Source organism: Phocoena phocoena, chromosome 20 (genome assembly GCF_963924675.1).
Source record: "Phocoena phocoena chromosome 20, mPhoPho1.1, whole genome shotgun sequence".
In the NCBI taxonomy this organism is placed as follows: Eukaryota; Metazoa; Chordata; class Mammalia; order Artiodactyla; family Phocoenidae; genus Phocoena; species Phocoena phocoena.
Window position 1 is genome coordinate 59,212,027 of NC_089238.1, and position 22,749 is coordinate 59,234,775.

The 22,749-nt window shown below is 60.3% G+C and overlaps 1 protein-coding gene across 1 annotated transcript in view; it reads left to right on the forward strand.

Annotated features, from left to right (window-relative positions):
- Nucleotides 1-21,074, forward strand: part of SPG7 (SPG7 matrix AAA peptidase subunit, paraplegin) — a 29,848-nt gene extending 8,774 nt beyond the window's left edge. Inside the window, 15 exon segments of the mRNA XM_065898667.1 lie at nt 1,961-2,202; nt 4,447-4,586; nt 5,588-5,690; nt 6,795-6,920; nt 7,181-7,343; nt 7,575-7,748; nt 13,275-13,399; nt 14,495-14,597; nt 15,202-15,312; nt 16,532-16,647; nt 17,713-17,869; nt 18,642-18,808; nt 19,314-19,391; nt 20,869-21,030; nt 21,033-21,074. Of these exon segments, the coding sequence (XP_065754739.1) occupies nt 1,961-2,202; nt 4,447-4,586; nt 5,588-5,690; nt 6,795-6,920; nt 7,181-7,343; nt 7,575-7,748; nt 13,275-13,399; nt 14,495-14,597; nt 15,202-15,312; nt 16,532-16,647; nt 17,713-17,869; nt 18,642-18,808; nt 19,314-19,391; nt 20,869-21,030; nt 21,033-21,074 (2,009 nt within the window).
- The last annotated feature ends 1,675 nt before the right edge of the window (nt 21,075-22,749 follow it).

Genomic DNA, 22,749 nt, shown 5'->3' on the forward strand with positions numbered 1-22,749 from the left:
CCCTTCGCAGACAGGGCACGGGCAGAGGCGCCAGTCGGCAGCCTCGTGTCCCCGAGTCTGTGGGGATGATGGACTTGGTGAGAAGGAGACAGGGGGCCTTCGGAGTGGAGGGAATGTCCTTTCTGCCCAGAGCGTTCACATGCCTTTTCTATGTAGAGTCTCAGGGTCAGATCTTGTTTCATCTCTTAGAGCTCGAGAAGCTTCCATCTGTTTAGCCGATCCTATGTCTCACTTTCGTATCTTCCCTTACTGTTTTCCCGTTGTCTTTCTTGGAGCGGCCCTCATGATCTCATACCTGATCAGTACTACGGATATATGTCTTGTTACATTTGGTTTCCTTATGTTAAAGTTTCAGAAATAGAAGTAGTTCAACCAGTTCAAGCTGGCGCGGCAGGGCTGTCGGGCAGTGCGGCTGCCAGGGTTGATTGCCCCCCACTGGGTTGTTAGCAAGGCTGAAGGTTAAATATTTGAGAGAGGCGGCTTCTCACCTGAGAACATGAATCTGCTGTCCACAATCACAATAAGTGGTCACCTTTATGAGCTTGAAATATGGGATACACTGTTGTAAGCTATCGTAAGATAGGGTGATACCTGAAATGTACCTTCGTGTTTTCAAAATGGCTGCTGTGACGGTCTCTCGGGCTTCAGCTTTTTCCTTTTATTTATTTTTTATTTTTTAAATATTTATTTGGCTGCTTCGGGTCTCAGTTGCGACACGCGGGATCTTCAGTTGCGGCATGTGGGATCTAGTTCCCTGACCAGGATCGAATCTGGGTCCCCTGTGTTGGGAGCGCGGAGTCTTAACCATTGGACCACCAGGGAAGTCCCTCAGGCTTCAGGTTTCTAAACCGATGTAAAATGCTTTCGAATTCCCCCAGGCCGCCCGTTGGAGAAGCAGGTGGTGTGTGTGGGTGGCTGCACCTCCAGGTTGTGCAGAGGGCAGGGGGGCCCTGAGTCCCTCCACAGTCTGTCCTTGGAGAGGTGACCATGGCTGGCTCTGCTGTGTGTGCCGGCATGGCCTCTGGGGAGGGTGAGTGAACGGTGGAAGCTTTGGTTGTTGAGACAGGTCTGTCTTGGGCAGAACTGGTGAAGAATTGTACACGCGTTTCTCAAAAGGCGTTAACTGCAGGTCTTGCAAAAGCTGCATGGCGTGTTAGGAAGGATGGGCCCACCCTGCACAGGTGAGAGAGGCCGGGTTGTTCCAGGGCCTCCTAGGGTGTGGATGAGGTGTCCGGTGGGTGCAAGGACTGGGGAGGTGGGCTCCTGGGGGGCAGTGGGCTAGCGAGACCATGTGAAGTGCTGGGTGGACAGCACTGTGTCAGTGAGACGCAGCCCCTGCCCCCGTGTGATTGGTGGGAGGAGCGCTGTGGCCTTGCCTTTGCTGGGACTCCTTCCCATCTGTGCTGTGCGCCGGAGGGAGGTGCTGCCCCCAGGAGCTCCTGTGTCAGGTGTGAGTGGGGGAATTTGTGCCGTGGTTCTGATAAAGAGCGGGCCTGCAGCCTCTGTCTCACACTCCGAAGTGTGCTGCTCGTCCAGTGTTTCTGTGACGAATGCCGTGCAGCTCGCTTCCGTGTCAGTCCCAGGTGGCTGTGTGGGGGGAGGGCAGCTGGTGGTGGAGAGGCTGTTGTTAACAGGGACCTGGGCGTGAGCCACGGGCACTGGGGATGGGTCGGTATCTGGTCGAGCCTGGAAGGCCAGCGAGGGTCGTAGTCGGGCAGACGTGCTGTCAGTGAGATGTGGCGTCACTGGAGCTGCGCTGGTCCTGGGAGGCTTTTGACTTTAAAAATGGTTTCATGTTATCCCAGCAGGTGGGACCCCAGGAATGGGATGTCGGTGACTTTGAACGGCGTGTAAGCAGTCACTGTGTTGAAGCATCGGCTCGTCGAGCCCCCTGACGGGGGGGGGCGGGGCAGGGGCGGGGGCTCGCCCTGGCCTTACACCCGCTCCCCCCACCCCGCAGAGGCGCGGCGGCGCCGGGAGCGCGAGGACCAGATGTACCGCGAGCGGCTGCGCACGCTCTTCGTCATCGCTGTGGTCATGAGCCTGCTCAACGCGCTCGGCTCCAGCGGCGGCAACATCTCCTGGAGCGACTTCGTGCACGAGATGCTGGCCAAGGGCGAGGTGCAGCGGGTGCAGGTGGTGCCCGAGAGCGACGTGGTGGAGGTGTACCTGCACCCCGGCGCCGTGGTATTCGGGCGGCCTGTGAGTACCGGGCCTGGCGGGGTTGCTTAGAGCAAGCTGTGAGTGTCTTGATTTGAGGAGGAGGCCTGGAGGCTTTGAGAAGGGGGCGAGGCAGTGTGGTCCCAGCGGGGTCTGTGCAGAGAGGAGGTGGGAGGGCGACAGGGGCTCTGGGCTGAGGGAGAGGGGGCAGCGGGAGTCCGGGCTCTGCCCGGTGTGCGGCTGGCTGGAGCCCAGCAGGCGGGGGAGGGAGGGGCTGGGGCTGTGCCGGTGGAAACCCCTTGGGGCCAGAGTATGCGGCTGAGAGACCGGTGGGCAAGGGCCGGCCCTGGGCAGGAGCAGGAAAGAAAGGGGGTGGAGGAGAGGGGCCCTGCGAGGGGGAGGGGAGGCTGCAGGCTTGTGCCAGGTAGAGGGTTGGGCGTCAGGGAGGGGGAGACACGCCCAGCAAAGCAGGTGGGTGGGCGCAAGGAGAGCTGCTGTGTAGACCCTCCTGTGAGGAGGAGTCGCTGTCCCGCCTGCCTTCCCATCTCCGACCCCTCTCATTTACCCCCAGGAACACGACGCCAGCCTGAGGCCCTGGAAAGGTGACATCCATACCAGAATATTTTCTTTTTTCTTTAATATTTTATTTATTTATTTATCTGGTTGTACCGGGTCTTAGTTGCGGCAGGCAGGCTCCTTAGTTGCGGCATGTGAACTCTTACTTACAGCATGCCTGTGGGATCTAGTTCCCCGACCAGGGATCGAACCCGGGCCCCCTGCATTGGGAGTGTGGAGTCTTATCCACTGCACCACCAGAGAAGTCCCCCAGAATATTTTCTAACACACTTACCCTGTTTGTGTTTCCCGGGTGCCTCTATACTGGCCTGAGAGCCTTCTGTGTTAATACTTTTAATCCAGGATCCAGTCAAGGATCCTGACTTTAGCATCCTTCCCATCTTCTGTTAACAGTTTAGACAGTGGGAAAAGCAGGCACCTTTCTCCACGCCAGGAGACAGGGCTTTCTGGTTGCACTCGCTCTGCTCGCTGGAGCCCAGGTTTGCTCCTGTGGGCGGAGTGCCTGCTCCCTGATGGCTCACTCACACGGTGCCCCAGAGCATGCCCCGCGGGCGCCCCGGGCGCTGCTCTGCTTCTGGGCTGCGTGGGTGCTTGGGGTGAGGGGGCTCATCCTGCCCGAGCAAGCGCGGCCGTGGGCGCAGCCCAGCCCTACGAGCCTCTCCCTCTTTACAGCTGGGCAGATCGTAGAAGTTAAATTCCAGTGCGCTTGAGAGGCCAGGGGCGATGGTAGCCGCTGCCGGCCCAAGGGTGAGGGGCCTGGTGGCTGCTGCTGCAGCGGCTCATAGGGGCCCAGAGGATCAGAGAAGGCTTCACAGGCGCGGGGTTGAAGGGGCTTCTGGGATCACGCCTTTTGCCTTTGGATGTTGAAATAGAAAGAGGGTCCTTTCTACGTTTTTCCCTTCCATCCAAATTGGCCAGGGCAGGTGTTTGAGTGATCAAGGATCGATGAAGTTCAGACCAAGTGTTTGGGGTGCGTTAGGTTAATCCAGCCACTAAGGCCAAGAGGCGTTCCAGTGCAGAGCTTGGTTGTGACTGGTGGGTCCCCTGTGTGCCCCTCCACCTGGCCTTCTCAGCCCACAAAGTGGAGCCTGACCCGCAAAACTTTCAAGAGACTTCAGAGCGGGGGAAATCTGGTTGCTCCATTTAGATTCCGAGAGTGTGCTTAGAATCTGAGCCTGGAACAGTTTAACTCTGGAAAGCATGGGCCCGGCTGCCAGAACCATGACTGACGTGGGACTGGGGTGGAGGTGACGAGACTGTCCCACCAGCTTCCGGGAGACGCCGCCTGCTCCCTATTCCTTAGTCTCTCGCCTGCCTGAGGACGGAGGAGCGCACTCGGTTGACTGTCAGATCCAGCCGATGGTTAGACAGGGACCCTTCTCAGGGTGACTGTGGGTTTGGTCCAGCACTGCGGGTTCCTTGCCGAGGCTCTGCTGTGCCCTCACAGCGGAGTGCGATCCGGGTGCTGAGTTTAAGACGCACGTGCTGCCCTTCGTTTGCTTAAAATGTTTTTTCGTGAACGTGTCACTGTAATTGTGTTTGAGAGAACGAAAACTCCCTAGACGTGGAGGGGGTTTCTGAGTGGCAGGCCTCTGCTTCTGAAGTCCTGCAGTTGTCCACACACTGTGGCTGGGGCGCCGTTCTCTGTCCTCAGGGTCAGTGGTCTGACCTGTACATCATTCTCGCGGTCCCTCTGCTTTCTGCCCCCAGCGGCTGGCCTTGATGTACCGAATGCAGGTGGCAAATATCGACAAATTCGAAGAGAAGCTTCGAGCAGCTGAGGATGAGCTGAATATCGAAGGCAAGGACAGGATTCCGGTTTCCTATAAGCGGACGGGATTCTTTGGAAAGTAGGTTGGTCATTTCTGTGTGCCTCTAAACTAAACCAGGCTTGACTTTGGAACGTGAGAAACAAACCCCAATAAAAATCTCACACTGGCTGTGCCTGCAGTGAGCTGGAGCCCCTCGTGGGAGGCGGGCGCCTGAGGGGTGGCATGAGGTGGGCCAGCTTGGAGTCACTTTTAGGCTCCGCTTCCGCTGTGTGTGGTGTTTCCGAATTCAGCCCAGGTTGGGTTTGCTGTTACCTGCAAACAGGAAGATGAGGCAGGAAAGGGAGAAGCAGGGTGTCCAGTGGAACTTCTTGGTTCCGTGCTGAAGAGAGACATAGAGACCGTGCAGGGCCTGTGGGCGGCAGGGCCTGCGGACTCCTTGGTGGGAGCACATTCGTTAGCGGGTCACAGGCCCTGTATCTGGACGCTACTGTGTGCAGAGGTCTGCGTCCCCTCGTGGTGACCAGCGGCGACTGTGAAGTGCTGTGTGTCTGTCCCACAGCCTCTGGCTCCTGAGGGTTCAGGGCCCCTAGGCTGCACCTCTGCTTGTTGTAGGGAATGGGGGGCACACCTGGATGGGTCCCCCTCTTCATCTGGGGGGTGATGCCCTACGGTTTTCTCTTTTTACTGTTACACCGATTTTGCCTTAGTGACCAAAATTGATGGCCTACTTTTGAAAACAAAATACGTGGAAGGTGAAGAGATGCTCTCGGCAGGCATGAGTTACCCCGGGGCTCTGGATGGCGGGGGACATTCTGGCTTCATGCCACGGTCAGGTTCTGCGTGCCCAGCGCTGCTGTGCTCCAGATCTGAGACTTCGGGCGCACTTGATGCAGGAGGGGTAGTTGGTGAGAATGGGACAAGGAAACCCGTTTTCAGTGCTGGTTCCACAGGTTGATCTCAGAGTGAGGGAGCCCTTCTCATCTTGGGAGCGTCTGTGGGCCCCAGCCTGTGTGAGGCGTGTGTGTCGGCTGCCCGGCGGCCGGGCCTGAGGCTGTGCCCACCTTTCTCTCTCATGCTAGCGCCCTCTACGCCCTGGGGATGACAGCCGTGGGCCTGGCCATCCTGTGGTATGTTTTCCGTCTGGCTGGAATGACAGGACGGGAAGGCGGATTCAGTGCTTTTGTAAGTTGTACTTACCGTCTCCCCGAGCTTGTGGTCCTGGGGTTCGTCTGTTTGTGCTGACCTTTTCCCGTCACCTGCAGGATGAGTGCACAGTGGACGTCCGCCTGGACGTCGTCCGGCAGCTCCTCTTTCCTTCTGCTTGGCTGACCTGGGGGGCGTCGCACTGGCTCCAGCTGAGGCCTCGCTCCCGGCACGGGGGTGGCCGAGCCCAGGGGTTTCCGCTGCGCCGTGTCCTGCGTTCTGCGCTCTCAGCTGGACTTGACTCTCTGGGGGGTTTCCCCTGCTAGCCGAGACAGCTTTAAAGGTTGTCTTGAAAAGGACGACCTGTGTGGACTTCAGAAGGATTCTTCTGTTGTCATGGCATTCACTGCAACGTGCACTTTCCCTCCCCCTCAAGTCGTACCTGGCCTGTCAGCCGCATCTGCAGAGGGCCGCGGAGGAGCCCCTCCTGGGAACCGGCCGGGGGGACAGAGCGCCCCAGTCTCCCCCTGGACTGGGGCCCTCGGTAGCTCAGGCCGTGCAGGCACACTGTGAGCGGCAGCATGGTGTCTCGTGGGGTGCGCCGGACCTGGCTCAGCCAGTTTGATAGTTCTTGCACACTTTGGGCTGTTCATCGTTGTATTTAAATAATGCCGGGGCGAATCCCACGCAGCTGCATCTTTTGAGAGCCTGTCCTGAAGGAGATCGTGGCTGAGGTTGAGCTCCTCGCCAAGAGCTTGTCTGTCCAGCCAGATTGCGCTCCAGAAATTGACCAAGCAACTTTTTTACCAACACTCCCCACAACTGTGTGTCGTTACATAACTTTTATAATCAGAAAAAGAAATCACACGGTAGTGGGGAAGGTCACACAGAGAAGTAAGATGGCTCATGCAAAGACGTTGAGTCACCTAGTTGACATGGGGAGTGTTTTCCTTTACGGCAGATTGCCGGACGCCGGGCGGCTTTCTAGCTGTCGGCGCCCTCGTGTGTCTGGACCGTGCCCTTAGCTGCCGTCTGAGTGAGCGGGCACGGTGGGGCAGGACTTGCAGGTGAGCCGGCGCCCAGGGCTCCTCCGCCCTGTCCTGCTGGGCTACACAGGGCTCCGGCCCTTGTCTTTCTGCCCAGAATCAGCTTAAAATGGCTCGCTTCACGGTTGTGGATGGCAAGACGGGGAAAGGAGTCAGCTTCAAAGATGTGGCAGGAATGCATGAGGCCAAGCTGGAGGTTAAGGAGTTTGTGGATTATCTGAAGGTGAGTGGGTGGCGGTTGCGGCGCAGGGGGCGGGGCGGACTGCCTGGCCGGTGCCGCGCTACACAGTGAGCCCCCTGCTTGGCCGGCACCTAAGTGGTGGCTTCCGTGACCGCGGTGCCCTGCGCTGCCTGTCACCCGTCACCGCAGAGCACTCTGCTTTCCCAGAGCCACGTGGACATCACCCAAGGCCCCCGAGAGTCATGTCCCGAAGGTTCTCTGGAGCGTCGGGGGTCAGTGCGTGTCCTCTGCTGCTTTTCTAGAGCCCAGAGCGCTTCCTTCAGCTCGGAGCCAAGGTCCCGAAGGGCGCACTGCTGCTCGGCCCCCCCGGCTGCGGGAAGACGCTGCTGGCCAAGGCGGTGGCCACAGAGGCCCAGGTGCCCTTCCTCGCGATGGCTGGCCCGGAGTTCGTAGAGGTCATTGGAGGTGGGCCCCCTGACCACGTGTCCAGGGCGCGCTCCTTCTGCAGTGGCTGGTTGCCTTAGGGAGTCGTGGGCGTGGAGGGAACGGGGTGCTGACGTTCTGGGGAGCCGTGGTCTGGGGGGTCCAGGCGGGAGTGGGCCGGCACACGTGCAGCAGGGTCCGCCTGCTGGGGCTTCCCCGAGAGCAGGGTCCGTGCCCCTGACCTGCCCGCTTCCCCATCCCCTGTGTCCTCAGGCCTCGGCGCGGCCCGCGTGCGGAGCCTCTTCAAGGAAGCCCGCGCCCGGGCCCCCTGCATTGTGTACATCGACGAGATCGACGCCGTGGGCAAGAGGCGCTCCACCACCGTGTCCGGCTTCTCCAACACGGAGGAGGAGCAGACGCTCAACCAGCTGCTGGTGGAGATGGACGGTGAGCGCTGCTCGGGCCGGGTCGCAGGGAGGCTCGTGTGCCCTGAGGGTTTGTCAGCACTGGGAACTCTTCCTCCGGCAGGCGGTCACCAGAAACACAGCTTTCACTTTCCCAAAGTCAGAGCAGTAGTTCAGAAAGAAAAAGGAAGAAAAGGTGGGGATGCCGTGTCGGGCTGGGTCACGACGGTGGTGGTCAGTCTCAGAGGAGCCCAGGGAGTCTTGCTGCTGTGAGAGTCTGTGCCCGGCGTGGGTGCGGCCGGTGCCTCAGATGCACGGCCGGGGGTGCTGTGTCTGCTGCCCTTGAGATGACCTGTGGACTGGCTTCCACACAATTTTTTTCTTTTTAATGGAATTGGTTTTTTTTGAGCTACTCCTGTAAGATCCTCTTTGGAGTGTGTGTGTGTGTGCGCGCGCGCGTGTGTGTAGATATTGTGTTTGTTTTCATTGTGGTAAAATGTACGAAACATAAATTTTACCGTTTTAACCATTTTTAAATGCAGTGTTTAGTGGTAGTAAGTACATTCCCAATGTTGTATGACCATCACCACCATCCCTCTCCAGACCTTTCTCATCTTCCCAAACACAAATTGTCCCCATTAAGTACCGACTCGGCATCCTCCCCTCCCCTAGCCCCTGGCACCGCCATCCTCCCGTCGGTGTCTGATTTTATTGGGAACGCACAGGGTTTGTCCTGTTGGGACTGGCTTATTTCACTCAGCATCATGTCCTCAAGCTTCACAGGGTCTTAGTTCCCTGACCAGGGATCGAACCCACACCCCCTGCATTGGAAGCACAGTGCCTTAACCAGTGGACCGCCAGGAAGTCTCAGAATTCCCTTCCTGTTTAAGGTTGAGTAATGTTCCCTGGTGCGGATGGACCACGGTTGGCTTATCCGCTCGTCTCTCGATGGACTCTGTTGGCTGTTGTGAACGATGTTGCTGTGAACATGGGCACACACATCTCTTTTCAAGTCCCAGCCGCGTAGGACCCAGTTTTAATTTTTCTTTCATTAGAATTCCAGTGCTGTTTTAGGTATTGTAGGTAAGGAAAACACTTTTTTCTCAAAGTAGTTTTGGTCTAAGAGAACCATTTATTTGTATTTTTTTAAAAACATTTATCTTTTATTTTGGCTGCGCCAGTCTTAGTTGCGGCATGTGGGCTCTTAGTTGTGGCGTGCGTGAGGGATCTAGTTCTCTGACCAGGGATCGAACCCAGGCCCCCTGCATTGGGAGCGCAGAGTCTTACCCACTGGACCACCAGGAAGTCCCTATTTGTGTACTTATGTTCCTCTTTAAAGTATTCTCAGCGTTTGGGATGGTGGATCTGGTGGCCAGCGTGTGGGCAGTGGAATCTGATTGTGTGTGGCTAAGGGTGAATCTTTTTTATTTAGCCTCTCATTTTCAAAGAGTTTCAGACTTACAAAAACAATGGAAAAGCAGTCAGAGTTCCTGTAACTATTCCCTTACCCCACGCAGCCCAGAGGCCGACGTGGGTGAGGCCTGACACAGGTGTCCAGCAGCTGCCTCTGACCTGCAGATGTGCCCTTTCTGGCCCAGGGTCCAGTCCAGCCTCACGTTGCTTACTTGTCCTGTCTCCTTGGTCTCCTCCAGCCTGGGCCTGTCTTTATGTCCTTGTCCTCGTGACTGTGGCACTTCTTCCAGGCCAGGCCCTGGAAAGGACGTCCCCTGTGAGGCTGCTGTGTCCTCCGAGTGAGGTTGAGCCCCGCGTGTGTGGCAGGAGCCGCTCGACAGCCTTGGTGGCATCACTGTGCACGGCGGTGCCCCCGTGCCCCGACTCTGGTGCTGGGACGCGGGCCTGCAGCGCTGGGCAGGTCGGGGGCTGATGCAGGGGAGGCATTTCGTCATCTTTTCAGATGTGTGAGAAATCAAAGTGTGACTTCTCACGGCGGAGGAGAGGGCTGCCTCGTTAGGTCCTGAGAATGGTTTGCGTCTGGAGCTGCCCCTGGAGACCTGCGTCTCCCTCTCGTCCGGGTGTCCGTCAGGATGGCTCAGGGACTCTGCCCCGTGGTCAAGGTCTGAGGAGCAAGCTTCCTGGGGAGGACGTGCCTGGGAACTCGGTGTCTGTGCAGCTGAGATGAAGCTCTGGGGGTCGCTCCCTGGAGATGGGCCCTCCTGGGGCCCCTCACCCACCCCCGCTGCTCCCCGCTCTGAGCAGCCCCTCGCCGTGTGCTGGGCTGTGAGCAGCTGGACCCTGAGCGCACCGTCTGGTCGTCTGCAAGTTAGACTCCTAGTCTCCAGGAACCCCGTCGCAGGGTTTGATGAGCGTGCTGTCAGAAGTGCTGCATCTCAGCCGTGGGGAACCTCGGTGATGCCGTGGGACACGGCGGGGCGTGTCTGGAAGCCACCGTCAAGCTCCACGGCCCTGGCGGCTGTGCCAGACTCATGTTGTCCTGCGGCTGCCCGCCCGAGTGCTGGCCCCGGGGGGCTTGTGGGCCATGGGGGGAGCGGCGGGGTGTGCGCCCCTCCTCCCCTCCCGTCCTCCGAGCCGGGGTTTCCTGACGTGTCGAGTGAGGCTAATGCGCGACCTCACCCGTAGTTGTGACCTTGTGTGCGTGACGGTGGGGCTCCCTCGTGGCCCGCTGTGGCCGAGCACCTGGGCCCCGGGAGCAGTACCCCACTCTCTCTGCTCCTGTTGCTTTTTGCGCTTGAAGCCAGAGACCACCCTTCCGGGTGATGTGCACCCCCAGGAAGCGTTCCCAGCTGGCGCCTTCTCTGACGGGCCCCTCTGTGCTGCCGGGAGAGGAACAGCTTCCCCCGGCTTTGCTGCAGCCGTGGGCCCCCCAGGCCCCGCCCCCCAGGCCCCGGAGCACCCCCTCAGAGGCCCTGGCAGGGCTGGACCGCCGCCCGCGGGCCTTTGTGCACAGACACGGCTGAGCGTCCGAGGAGCCTTTGTCACCCCTCAGGGAGGAGCAGTGTCTGCTCATCCAGGTGCAGCGCATGCGCCAAGTGCGGAGCGTGCAGTGGACCTGGCGCCGCAGTGGGAAGCCTGCAGGGGCGGGGCGCCTGCGCTCCCTCTCGCAGCCCAGCCAGGCGCCTCTGGAGAGATGTTCTCGGCCCCCGGCTGCTGGGCCACGACTCTGTCCTCCTCACACACACGTCCCTGTCACTTAGCTGAGCGCTCATTCCTGAAGGCAGAGTCATTCCTCTCACTTCATTCAAAATAGTGGCAAGAGCAGACATGGTGAGGACCTGAAGAGACTGGATCCCAGGTCTGTGCGTGAACCTGGACTCTGACTTGAGTGAAGCAGCTGTGAAGACGCATCTGTGAAGCAGCAGGGGAAGCGAACCTGACCCCCTGCGGCGGGAGAGGGAGAACGTGCAGCCTCCCGGGAGACAGCTCGGCCGGCTCTGAACACGCTGGACACACACGGCACGTTGACCCGGTGTCCACAAAACACGCGTGCACCAGTGTTCACTCGCCTGTAACAGCTGAAACCTGGAAAGAGGCCGTGTGTTCTGCGGTGGGTGCGTGGCTACGCCCTGATGTGTTCTCACGGGGGTACCAGGCAGCAGTGAAGAGACGCTCGCTGTCGTTAAGCCCGACTACCTGGCTGGGTCTCGGGGTTTATGCCGAGTGAAAAAGGCCAGCCTGTGAAGGTTACAGGCTGTCCGCTTCAATTTATACGAGACCGTGCAAATGACGGTTCTGGGAAGGAGAACACACGAGTGGCGGGGAGGGGACGAAGCTGTGCAGGGAGGTCTTTGTGGTGGTGGGATCTGCCTCAGTCCGGGGTGGAGGCCGGGCACCGCGCAGAGAGATGCGTGCCCGTCAGACGGGGTTGCGGCAGCTCCGGCTCCACGTGGGAGCAACCTGACACGCAGCCACGGGGACATCTGTACAGTTTCTGCCACTTGCGGTGTGCCCAGAGCTATGCCAGTCCGCGAACAAGCCCTGTGGGCCGCTTGCTGGCGCAGAGGCCATGGCCGTCCTGCGGGAGTCCCCGCCTGGAGCTCCGGGCTCACGCTTACCCTGGCCCGGCTGCTGCTTTCTTCTGCACCCGTTATTCCTACTGTTTTTCAATGTTTCTTCACTGTTGTATAATCCCAGGATTCTGTGTTCACAGCCCCGGCCTATGGCAGGCAGGCGTTTGGGGAATCTGAGTGGGGAGCCCCGGCAGGTGTCCCAGGCAGCGCTCTGGGACTCGAGGCGGAGGGGCTCCTCCATCCCCAGGTGTCCCGGGAAGTGGACCCGGCCAGCTCTGCCCAGGGCCCCTCCCTCCAGCCAGCGTCTCATTTCCCTTTCAGAGTTTCGCTTTTCCTAAAATTGAGCATAGGCAGTCGGGGCAGAGGGGCTGGTGCATCACATATGCTGGGTGGCGCTTGCTTTTGTCCGAGTTTATTTCAAAAGTCTGAGCTATTTTAAGATGCTGCCTTTGTGTTGGGAAGCAGACGCTTTTCTGCACTGTCCACTCTCGAGCCGTGAGTGGGCCCAGGCTCCATGAGGTGTCTGGGCTCACCACATCCCAAAATGCAGAGCCCAGGCTGGGAGCCTGGTCTCTGGGAGACATTTCTTTGAAGTTCTGGAGTGATTTCCTTGGGGCTGGGTGTGGTTTGGGCTGTCCTGGTGGTGTCAACCCCTGGGCGAGGTGGATGCCCTCCCTGGGTCGGGGCTTCCTGGGCCCCTGGCCGCTGTCCTGGGATCGTGCAGTAGAGTGAAGGACTGTGATTTCACGTCCATTGAAAGACTTTGTACAGGTGATTTGAAATTGTATTTGTCAATGTCAGTTTATGACAGATTAAGTTAGCAAAAGATGGATCCTGGCATCTTTATTTTTTAAACTTTGTGTCATGGAACTTTTCCGAAGCTGGGGAGAGCCTGCTTTGAGTGCCGTGCCCCAGCCCAGCCTCGGTGCCTGTCGTAACTACGGCCAGTTCTGTCTGCCAACACCCCTGCCTCTTCCCCCGTGGGTTAAAGTAGACCCAGAGTTCTGCACCTTCACTAGGATAAATACCTCCCTATCATTGTGACACTTGTTCTTACTAGCATCTAACATCCAGTTGGGGTCAGATCCCCCCGGCTGCTTCGTGGGGCGTTTTTGCAATTGCTTTATTCAAATTAGCGTCCAGCCCAGGTTCACACATAGGTGTGGGCCGTTAGTGATGGTTTCTGGACTTGCTTTTAAATTCTCATGAGAGACCTGGGGCCCTCAGTCCCAGTGTTGGACGGGACATGTCCCCAGTGTCCCTGGCAGTGGTGTGGGGAGGTGCCTCTTGCACCCCGGGAACACTCTTCCTGCAGGACTGCTGTCTGGATGTGGAGGATGGCTTTGGAGGGCAGAACCGGGTTCCGACCCGTGGTTCTGCCTCTGGGCCGCGGCCTGGGAAGGAAGTGGTGGGTTCTTGCTCTTGTGGTTTTGGTGGAAGCGCTCAGGAGGGACGGGCCCGGGTGCGTCCACAGCTCTGCGTTCAGGTGCCCAGCCTCTCCCGCCCCCTGTCCCTCGAGGGGGTCTGTGGGGAAGCTTCCGGGCTGGGGACCCCACCCTAACAGCTGCTGTCTGTTCCTTCAGGAATGGGCACCACCGACCACGTCATCGTCCTTGCGGCCACCAACCGAGCTGACATTTTGGACAACGCTCTGCTGAGGCCAGGCCGACTGGACCGACATGTGTTCATCGACCTTCCCACGCTGCAGGTCAGTGCGGCCTGGCTGGCCTTTCCGGGCCTCGGCTCCCTGCTCTTCTGGGTTTTTTTGTTTTAAATTTTATTTATTTATTTATATTTTTTGGCCGTGTTGGTTCCTCGTTGCTGCGCGCGGGCTTTCTCTAGTTGCGGCGAGCGGGGCCTACTCTTCGTGCGGTGCGCAGGCTTCTCATTGCAGCGGCTTCTCTTGTTGAGGAGCACGGGCTCTAGGTGCGTGGGCTTCAGTAGTTGTGACACGCGGGCTTCAGTAGTTGTGGCGCATGGCCCCAGTAGTTGTGGCGCATGGCCTCAGTAGTTGTGGCGCACGGGCTTAGCTGCTCCGTGGCGCGTGGGATCTTTCGGGATCAGGGCTGGAACCCGTGTCCCCTGCACTGGTAGGCAGATTCCTAACTGCTGCGCCACTGGGGAAGCCCCTCTTCCCCTGGTTTTGATCCTTGTTGTTTTCCTCTTTATCCTGAAACGTCTGGGCCGAGTCCTGCGGCACAGTCTTCGCAGAGCCTCAGAGCCACGTGCTGCGTGGCTTTGGAGCACGAGCTGCACGCTGCCCTGACGGGGTGGAGGGTGCGAGCCCCAGGGACCTCTCGGCCCCTCTGGCTGCACTGCCCCAGGCCTCTGCTCGGACGTCCACCTCCAGGGGGTTGGGCCTTCGTGGTGGCCGCCCAGGGAGCAGGAGCCTAGCGTGGCTGAGGACCCAGCAGGGGCAGGGGAGGGTTTGGAGGGTGAGCGTGGCAGGTGGCTGGTGGGTTAACGTTTCCGCAAAGACCGACGTGGGGGTCCGGGCCGGGCCCGGGAACACCCAGCCTTGTCCTGTCGTAGGTTGTGGCCTGCCACTGCTTCCGAAGGCCTGGATTCCCGTCTTCCTGACGTGTCACACAGGGTACAAAATAACCTTTGCTACCTGTGATGTGTGACGTGCTTTATCTTCTCCTGTCTCCTTTTTTCCTTCCGGTTTTGAAACGCCGCCTGCAGCCCTGAGTTGGTTTCTCGGAGCAAAAGCAGACCTCACGGCCGGTGGCTCCCGAGTGTCGGCGGGCGGGAGCCTGCACCCGTGTCCTTTGACCCGTGTCCCCTGTCCCGTGTCCCGCAGGAAAGGAGGGAGATCTTTGAGCAGCATCTGAGGAGCCTGAAGCTGACGCGGGCCAGCAGCTTTTACTCCCAGCGGCTGGCGGAGCTGACGCCGGGCTTCAGCGGTAGGGGCGCGGGTCTCTGTCTGGGGCTGGAGAGGGCGGAGGGGGCCTCCCCAGGGACCTTCCACCCCTGCTCTGGGCCCACGGCCAGCACAGCCGGGGTGGGAGTGAGGTGTACACGCAGCAGGCAGAGGTGAGAGGACTCTCCTCCCTGAGGTTCTGTCGCCTGTGCACGCCCCCCCACCCCCAGCAGTCCTGGTGGTCCTGCCTTTGTTCCGCTCCTCCCCACTGGGGGCTGACCTGCAAGGCCACGTCTCCTCCCGGGCCCCCCACTGCCCTCCCCCACGGTCTCCGTGTTGTCACAAATCAGGTTTCTTTTCTGTATGGCTCTCGTTTTACAGGGTAATATAAGTAGAAACCCCTTTTATCGTGGTATAAATTTCTTCCCTTTGGACTTTGTTTAACGTTCTGAACTAGAACCTCATGGGTGTCAGAGAACCTTTCTCAGCCCTCGACGTGTGTGTGGAACACTAGGTGGAAGGAACCAGCAGGGGTCCAGAGGGGCGGCTGACCTCAGCCCTGCGGCCACTCGAGGGGAATGGGGCAGCCCTCTCCTCCCGCCCCCCATCTCTCTGCGTCTGCTTGAGTGCCACCCCCGTGCCCACAGGCGCTGACATCGCCAACATCTGTAACGAGGCCGCACTGCATGCCGCGCGGGAGGGGCACACGGCCGTGCACACGTCCAACCTGGACTACGCTGTGGAACGCGTCTTTGCCGGTACACAGACCCGCCCACGGGTGGGGGGCAGGCCTAGACGCCGCGCGACAGAATTATTGCCCAAGAGGGAAGACGGGTCAAGAGTTCCTGTTTTTACGTCAGGCCTTAACGGTGTGACTTACTCTCGTTAGTGCAAACAGAAATACCATAGGGTGTCACAAGCTCAAATGTGAGTGTCCTCAGCCCATCGGCCAGCGTGCGGGGCCTGAGCGCCGGACAGGCCCCTGCCCACGTCGCCAGGGTTGGCAGCTGCGCCCCGGGCGAGGAGGAGGCCTGCTCTGCAGGAGGCTCCGTGCTCTGTGTTGGGCGGGGCCGGCGCCCGCAGCTGTGCTCACCTGCTGCCGTACGCGGGGTCCTTGGCCTTCTGTGAGGAGAGCGGGACGAGCTCCCACAGCCCGGGGGCAACACCAGAGGCCATCAGTGCGCCTCGTCCTCCCACAGGGTTTAGAGCAAGTCATTGAGGGTGGCACCAAGGAGCAGGCCTCTCCCACAGATGGGCCCGCCACCCGCAGTTTGAGGTCAGACCTAGGACAGGTGCCTCTGCAGCCTGGGCACAAGCCAGCGTCACAGTTTCTCACTGTAAATTATGTTTTGTGTAAGCCATTTCTTTTACGTGGAAAGTGACGCGCTTACCGCGAGAGTATCTGAACAGGAAAGACTAGAGAAAACCCGTCCAGAATCCTACCTGGGTGTGTGGTGCCTCGAGCGGGGTACTCCCGAGCTGCAGCGGCTGCTCCTGGGCCCGGCTCTGGGTGGGGCGATCCGACCGCCACAGCCAGTGCGTCTCAGGACGTGTCCCCTCACAGCAGGTGCTGGGGGTAGTCCCGGTCGCGTGATTTACCAAGTACCCTGAGCCTAGAGCTTGTTCAGGGTGCAGAGGTGGAAACACGCGGCTGTGTGGACGGTTGGGGACAGCGGACAGGACCTCAGCAGTGACTTGAGGGGGGTGCCTGTGAGGTTGCGAGGTAAGGGGTCAGTTACTCGGGCAGGACCGGAGAGCGGGGGCCGCGGCTGCCCTGCCAGGTCTGGGGGCCGGCAGGAGACCCGAGCTCGTGCTGTCGGCCCCGCAGCCCTGTGAGGGCCTTGCCCGAGGGGCTGCTGCTGGCAGCGTTTACACAGGTGGGGCGAGCGAGGCCTCGCTTTGGTGCCGCGAGCACGCGCCTGGCCGCGTATCCGGGTGGCCGCGCGCCTCAGCTCACCTTGCTGGGTGTTCTTTCAGGGGCCGCCAGGAAGAGCCAGGTGCTCTGCAAGGAGGAGCAGAAGGTGGTCGCGCTGCACGAGTCGGGCCACGCCCTGGTGGGCTGGCTGCTGGAGCACACGGAGGCCGTGGGGAAGGTGCGTGCGGCGGCCCGGGCATGGGCGGGGTGGCCGCGGCCGCCCGTGGGGCTGAGGATTGCCAGGGTCGCCGTCAGCTCTGGGACGTGCTGACGTCGTGACTCTGAGTTTAGAAAGCAGTGAGGCGAGCACACGTCGCGTATTTGGCAGGCGTACCGTCGTAACGCCCCCTCAGCTGTGTGCTTTCGTGACCGGGGGTCCCTGAGTGGCCCCTGCGGACGGTGCCCGCGTTTGGGGCGTGGGTGCCCCGTGTGGAGGGTTGTAACTGTGCCCTCCACGTAGGCCTGAGCCGGGGGCTTGGTCCCCCCGGCTGAGGAGGAGCCGCCTTGCTCCTTGTTCCGTGACCCCCGAAGACGGGGCTGTGCGGCAGCTGCAGCCCGCGTGTGGTGTTTCCCCGGGGGTGACGGCTGCAGCAGCGCGTTGCCAGTCGGGCTTCGTCGGCCGGTGTCCTGCTGCTCAGGCCGGTCCCCGCTGTGTCCTGGGCAGAGTGCTGTGGCGAAGGCCTGTGTGTGCAGGAGCCGCCCGCCTAGAAGACCCAGTGATCAAGATAACTGTTTCCGTGCAGTATCTCAAAAAACTAACATGGGAAAGCCCATGGTGAAGTAAATACCCTAATTTAAAATGGCCTGTTCTTAGGGTTTTCCATTCGACGACAGAGTCAGGCAGACTAGTCGTGCCGAGAAAGCCCCTTGCCCACGCTCGGCACTCCGCCAGGCGAGGTGGGGACGTGTCCTCCTCGGAGCCTCAGGGTGGCCTCCTGCTGCCAGAACCCTGCCCCGCGGGCTCAGCAGGCGCGGGCTGTGGGTGGGAGCATGGGCAGCGCAGGGCCCTCGGCGGGTCGTCCCATCCTCGTCACCTTTCCTTCCCTCGCGGACGCGTGGTTGTATGCAGCTGCCTCACGCCCCAACGGGGGGGGGGAGCCCTTCTCCGTGACGCTGTTACAAACATGGGGCAGGCACATTTGCTCCCTGCTGTGAACCCTCTGGTTGAAGAGGGTCTTACTGCACCCCCCAATCTCTGAGGCCTACGTCCTGCCCACTACCTGGGGCCACCTCTGTTCTGCAGGTGTCCATCGCGCCGCGGACCAATGCAGCCCTGGGCTTCACTCAGATTCTCCCAAGAGACCAGCACCTCTTCACCAGGGAGCAGCTGTTTGAGAGGATGTGCATGGCCCTCGGCGGCCGTGCGTCCGAGTCCATCTCCTTCAACAGGGTCACTTCCGGTGAGGGGCTGGCGCCCACACGACTTCCACAGCCTGCAGCCGTTCTGCGTGAGGGGTGGTGAATCCGATGGAGGGGTCTGAGTAGCAGGTGCAAATGCAGTTTTGAATTTCATTAAGTGTTTCTAAAAGATGAGCTGTGGTCAAAGGAGGTTTGGAACTAAGCAAGACTTTCTCGATGATTTAGTTGTTACAAAAGCTTTTCCCGGGCTTCCCTGGTGACGCAGGGGTTGAGAGTCCGCCTGCCGACGCAGGGGACGCGGGTTCGTGCCCCGGTCCGGGAAGATCCCACATGACGCGGAGCGGCTGGGCCCGTGAGCCATGGCCACTGAGCCTGCGCGTCCGGAGCCTGTGCTCCGCAACGGGAGAGGCCACAACCGTGAGGGGCCCACACAACGGAAAAAAAAAAAAAAAAAAGCTTTTCCCCACGTGCAGACTGTAAGCGGAGCTAGGTAGTCTCGCTGGGCCGTCAGGAGGTGGAAGAGGTTCTGGGAGACTCGGGGCCCCACGGATCTGGATGTTGCCAGGTCACTGCCGGCGCCATGAATCCAGAGATGCATCCCGAGGAGTTGTTTTTGGTTTTTTTGTTTTTTTTTGCGGAAGCCCATGAGGAGTTGTTTTTTAAAGAAAAGAGCATTTTTTTAAGTTTTAAGGACCAGTGACAGGATACAGTTGTCCCCGGGTACCCTCCTCTGCTCTCAGGGGTCGGCAGGGCCCCGGGTGCCTCAAACTACACCTCCAGGAAAGAACCCCCTTTTCTGACCCCTCACTCCAGCGGCGCAGGACGACCTGAGGAAGGTCACGCGCATCGCCTACTCCATGGTGAAGCAGTTCGGGATGGCGCCCGGCATCGGGCCTATCTCCTTCCCTGAGGCGCAGGACGGCATCCCAGGCATCGGACGGCGTCCCTTCAGCCAGGGTCTCCAGCAGATGATGGACCATGTGAGTCCCCCCTGGTCCCGAGCTGCATGCGGGTGGGAGACAGGCCTCGTGTGTGCTGGCTGTGTGCCCAGAAGAGTTGTGCAAGGGCCTGCTGGCGCCCAGTGGGACCGTAGACAACACAGGACTGTGAGGGACATCAAATAAGTATATGTCTCCAGTGACGGAGCCAGCACCCGTGAGCCCTGCAGCTGCCCACGGGAGATGACCGCAGTGTCGCTGGCACGTAGGCAGCCGTGGGCGTGGAGGACAGATGTGGGTCCGGGGCTCCAGGAGCTGGCGGGCTGTCTGCTGGGCAGGCCCCTTGAACAGGGCATTCCCAGGGCTGGGGTGGGGGCAGGAGGCCCTTGACAGCCTTGCTCTCCTGTTCGTTGTAAGACACGAAAGGCCGTGTTCCTGAACCTGTGTTTCTTCTGTGTACCTTAGCGCCAGGGCCGGGCCGCAGGGGACCCCACGCGTGGTGGCCAGCCGCCCTGGCCCATCACAGACTCTTCTCTTCCTTTTGCAGGAAGCGAGGCTGCTGGTGGCCGCAGCCTACAGGCACACTGAGAAGGTGCTTCGGGACAACCTGGACAAGCTGCAGGCGGTGAGCCCCCGCCGCCCCCCGGGCCCTGTGCCTGCCTGTCCCGCCAGGAGCTGGGCCTGCCGTCACTGCCCTGCTGACGCAGCCGCTCACCCCTCCCGTGCACAGCACTCCAGAAAACGACATAACCAGCGAGGCCCACCCACCTCAACTGAACGTAGCACCTTTTGTACCTCGTTTAGCTTTGTATCATTGAACCTCTCAGGCCAGTTCCTTCAGAGGAGACGGAGGGACATCGCCAACCCTCCTGGGCCGTTACCCAGTTTCAGCCAGTAGTGGGGTCTGGTCGACGCTGTGTAGTCCTTTTCCAGCTCTTACACTTCTCCTGGAACTTTTAAACTAAATTCTAAAGCTTAGCATAGTTTTAGGTGCCCATGGAAGCGCCAGATATAGCACAGAGCCCTCTGCCCCCAGCTGGTCCCCTCGTGTTAACATCTCCCATCAGTGGGGCACGTTCCCCACAACACAGTGACCAGCCGACGCGGACACGGCGGCGTTAACCGCAGTCCACGCTTCAGCCGCCTCGCGCAGCGCTTACCCCGCCTTCCGGTCGGTCGTCACTTCCGTCAGGCCCTCCTGGCTGGCACGGCTCCCACCTGTTGCTCATGGCAGTGCAGGAGGGCTGGGCTGGTGTGTGTGCAACGTCCCCCAGTTGGGCTCTGTCTGGTGTCCTCATCGCCAGCCTGAGCTGTTGGGTTTGGAGGCGACCGCAGAGGTGAAGCTTCCGTGGACCCGGAGGGGGTGCAGCTCTCTGTGGACGGGCCGTCCTGTGAAGGACACTGTTCCTTCAGCGTGATGTTGTGGGCGTCGTGTTGTGGGGCCCCGAGAGCAGCAGCGCCTGCCCGCCGGGAGCCGTGCGGAACCCACCAGGACCGGCCCGCTGCCGTGCGGGGCTCCCGTGTGCGCTGGGACCTGCTCGCGCCGTCCGGGCGTGCCTGGGCTGAGCACCATAGAGCTGGCCCCCGAGCGCCACCTTCACAGCCGGCCCTCCCTGCCCGCGATTCTGCATCTGCGGGTCGTGGGTCTCATAGTCCTGCAGTCACGTTCACTGAAGAAATCCGCGTAGGAGCGGACCCGCACACTTCAAGCCCGTGTTGCCCAGGGCCAGCTGTCGGAGCGGCCAGCGTGGGAGCGATGGGACCCCCTCAGCAGCGGGTGTGGCGGCTCTTCGTGGGCCCCTCCCCTGGTCCCATCGAGGCGGTCCTGCCCGCCAGCTCCACTGCCCACATGCTGACGCTCACGCGTGTTTGTGAAGTTGAAGTTGCCCCAAATAAACACGTTGGGAAGGGAAGTAGAAAGCTTAATGGGGCTGGCAGCTGGCCTTTTCTCCAAGGCGGAGTCAGGGAGCAGTTCTGCACTCTCGGCCGCCCACCCGGCCGGCGGGTCCGGGGGCTGGGCCCTCCCTCCACCGTGCCCTGCTCTCAAAGGGCTCTTGTCCGGGCGCTCGTCAGCCGCTCACACTGGCCTCTTGTTCTTGCAGCTGGCGAACGCCCTGCTAGAAAAGGAAGTGATCAACTACGAGGACATCGAGGCCCTCATCGGCCCGCCCCCCCATGGGCCCAAGAAGAGGATTGCGCCACAGAGGTGGAGCGACGCCCAGAGGGAGAAGCGGGAGGCGGGGGAGGCGGAGGCGGCGGAGGTGGCCGGCAGCAGCCCCTGCAGGGGGAGGAGCAGTCCTGGCCCTGATAGCTGGACCACCTTGCTAGCCGCCCGAGACGGTCCCTCCTCTCAGCCCTCGCAGGTCTCAGCTCAAGGCCCCTGAGATCTATTTATTGACTTCCCTGCCCGGGACAAGTAAATGTCTCTGCAGAGACGCACGGTTTCCTTCGTGTTTGTGGGTCGTTCTCGCCCGTGGGAGGGTCACCGGTGCGCACGGAGCGCCCCGTCTTGTGGGGGCCCTGAACGGCCAGCTCGTGGTGCGGGGCCTGGGCCGGGCTCCTCCCGGCTCCTGAGACGGTCAGGATGCTCCGGGCTCCGCCGTGACAGGGCCTCCAAGCCCCTCATTGCTTGTCCTCCGCGGGGCCCTGTCCTGGGCTCGCTCATCAGTGGTCACAGGGACAGGCACTGGGCCTGGAGGAGTGAAGCACCGTCACCTGCTGCCGCGTGGACGGGTGCACACAAGGGGCACTGGGGGGACACCTGGGAACTGTGACCACTAATAAATGCTGTGGATGGAGGCCTCTGTTTCCTGCGTGGTCAGCTCTGCCCCGAGGGCCGTCCTGGGTCACGGATACTATATTCACAGGGTGTGATGTCAGCTGTGAGGTGACCAGTTGGGACCCCTCTCTCTTGTAGTACTGTGGGAGGGAGGGTGTGGGACAGACGGACGGGTTGCAGTCGGCCCCCCGAGTCCCCGGCGGTGTGACCCACTTGGGGGCTCCCACCTGCTCCTCGTTGCTTCCACCTCCCCTGTGCATCGGCGCCCCGAGGAAGCTCATGGGGGCGAGCAGCCCAAGAGATGCTTCACCATCTGCCCCAGTTCCCCAGGTTCCTTCCCAAAGATCGGCCGAGGGTTCAGAGGGTGAGGCTGGTGTCTTCGCCATGGGGCGGCCTCTGTAATCTCACACGGATATGGCTGTGCTCAGCCCCTCGTAGTTTACCATTAAAATGGCCCACGTCTGGTGACGCTTAGCCAGGAATAGGATGGAAGTGGCGTGAAGCGGGCTGCCTTGCTATAGTGGAGGAAGGTGCAGCCTGGCTTCCCAGGGCTGGCCAGCGAGTGGGCTCACGGCCGCCCAGCAGGGAGGGCTGCGGGGACGGTGCTCTGATGGACAGAAGGGAGTTGTCCTAGGTGACGTGACCTCCCGGTCCTCAGGCATGGCACCCGCAGGGCGCACTGGGCACAGGGCCTGTGCACCTCTGCTGCCTCTCGCGCCTCCCTTACAGGGCTCCCGGAGGTGAAGGGGATTCTCCCAATAGCAGCTCGTGGTCCCCTGGAGCAGCCAGACCACGCTGGGCAACCTGCCCCTGCCCAGCAGAGCGGTTACATCGTGGCCTGACGGTAAATGTACATGTAATACAATCAGAGCCCCAGAAGACCGGTAAAGACTATTAGATGAAGTAACTTAGAGTTCTTACATCATCATACAAGTTGTTCTCCACTCTCGTCCATGCTCATATAAACATGTTTTTTTATTTTTTTGTTGAGGTACTGCATACTTGTTTCAGGTGTACAACACAATGATTCCTATTTGTTTGTATTGTGCCGTGATCACCACGGTTAGTCAGTTAACACTGGTCACCACACATACTTACGGAAGCTTTTTTTTTGTGATGAGAACTTTAAAGATCCACTCTCTTGGGACTTCCCTGGTGGTGCAGTGGTTGAGGGTCCACCTGCCAAAGCAGGGGACACGGATTC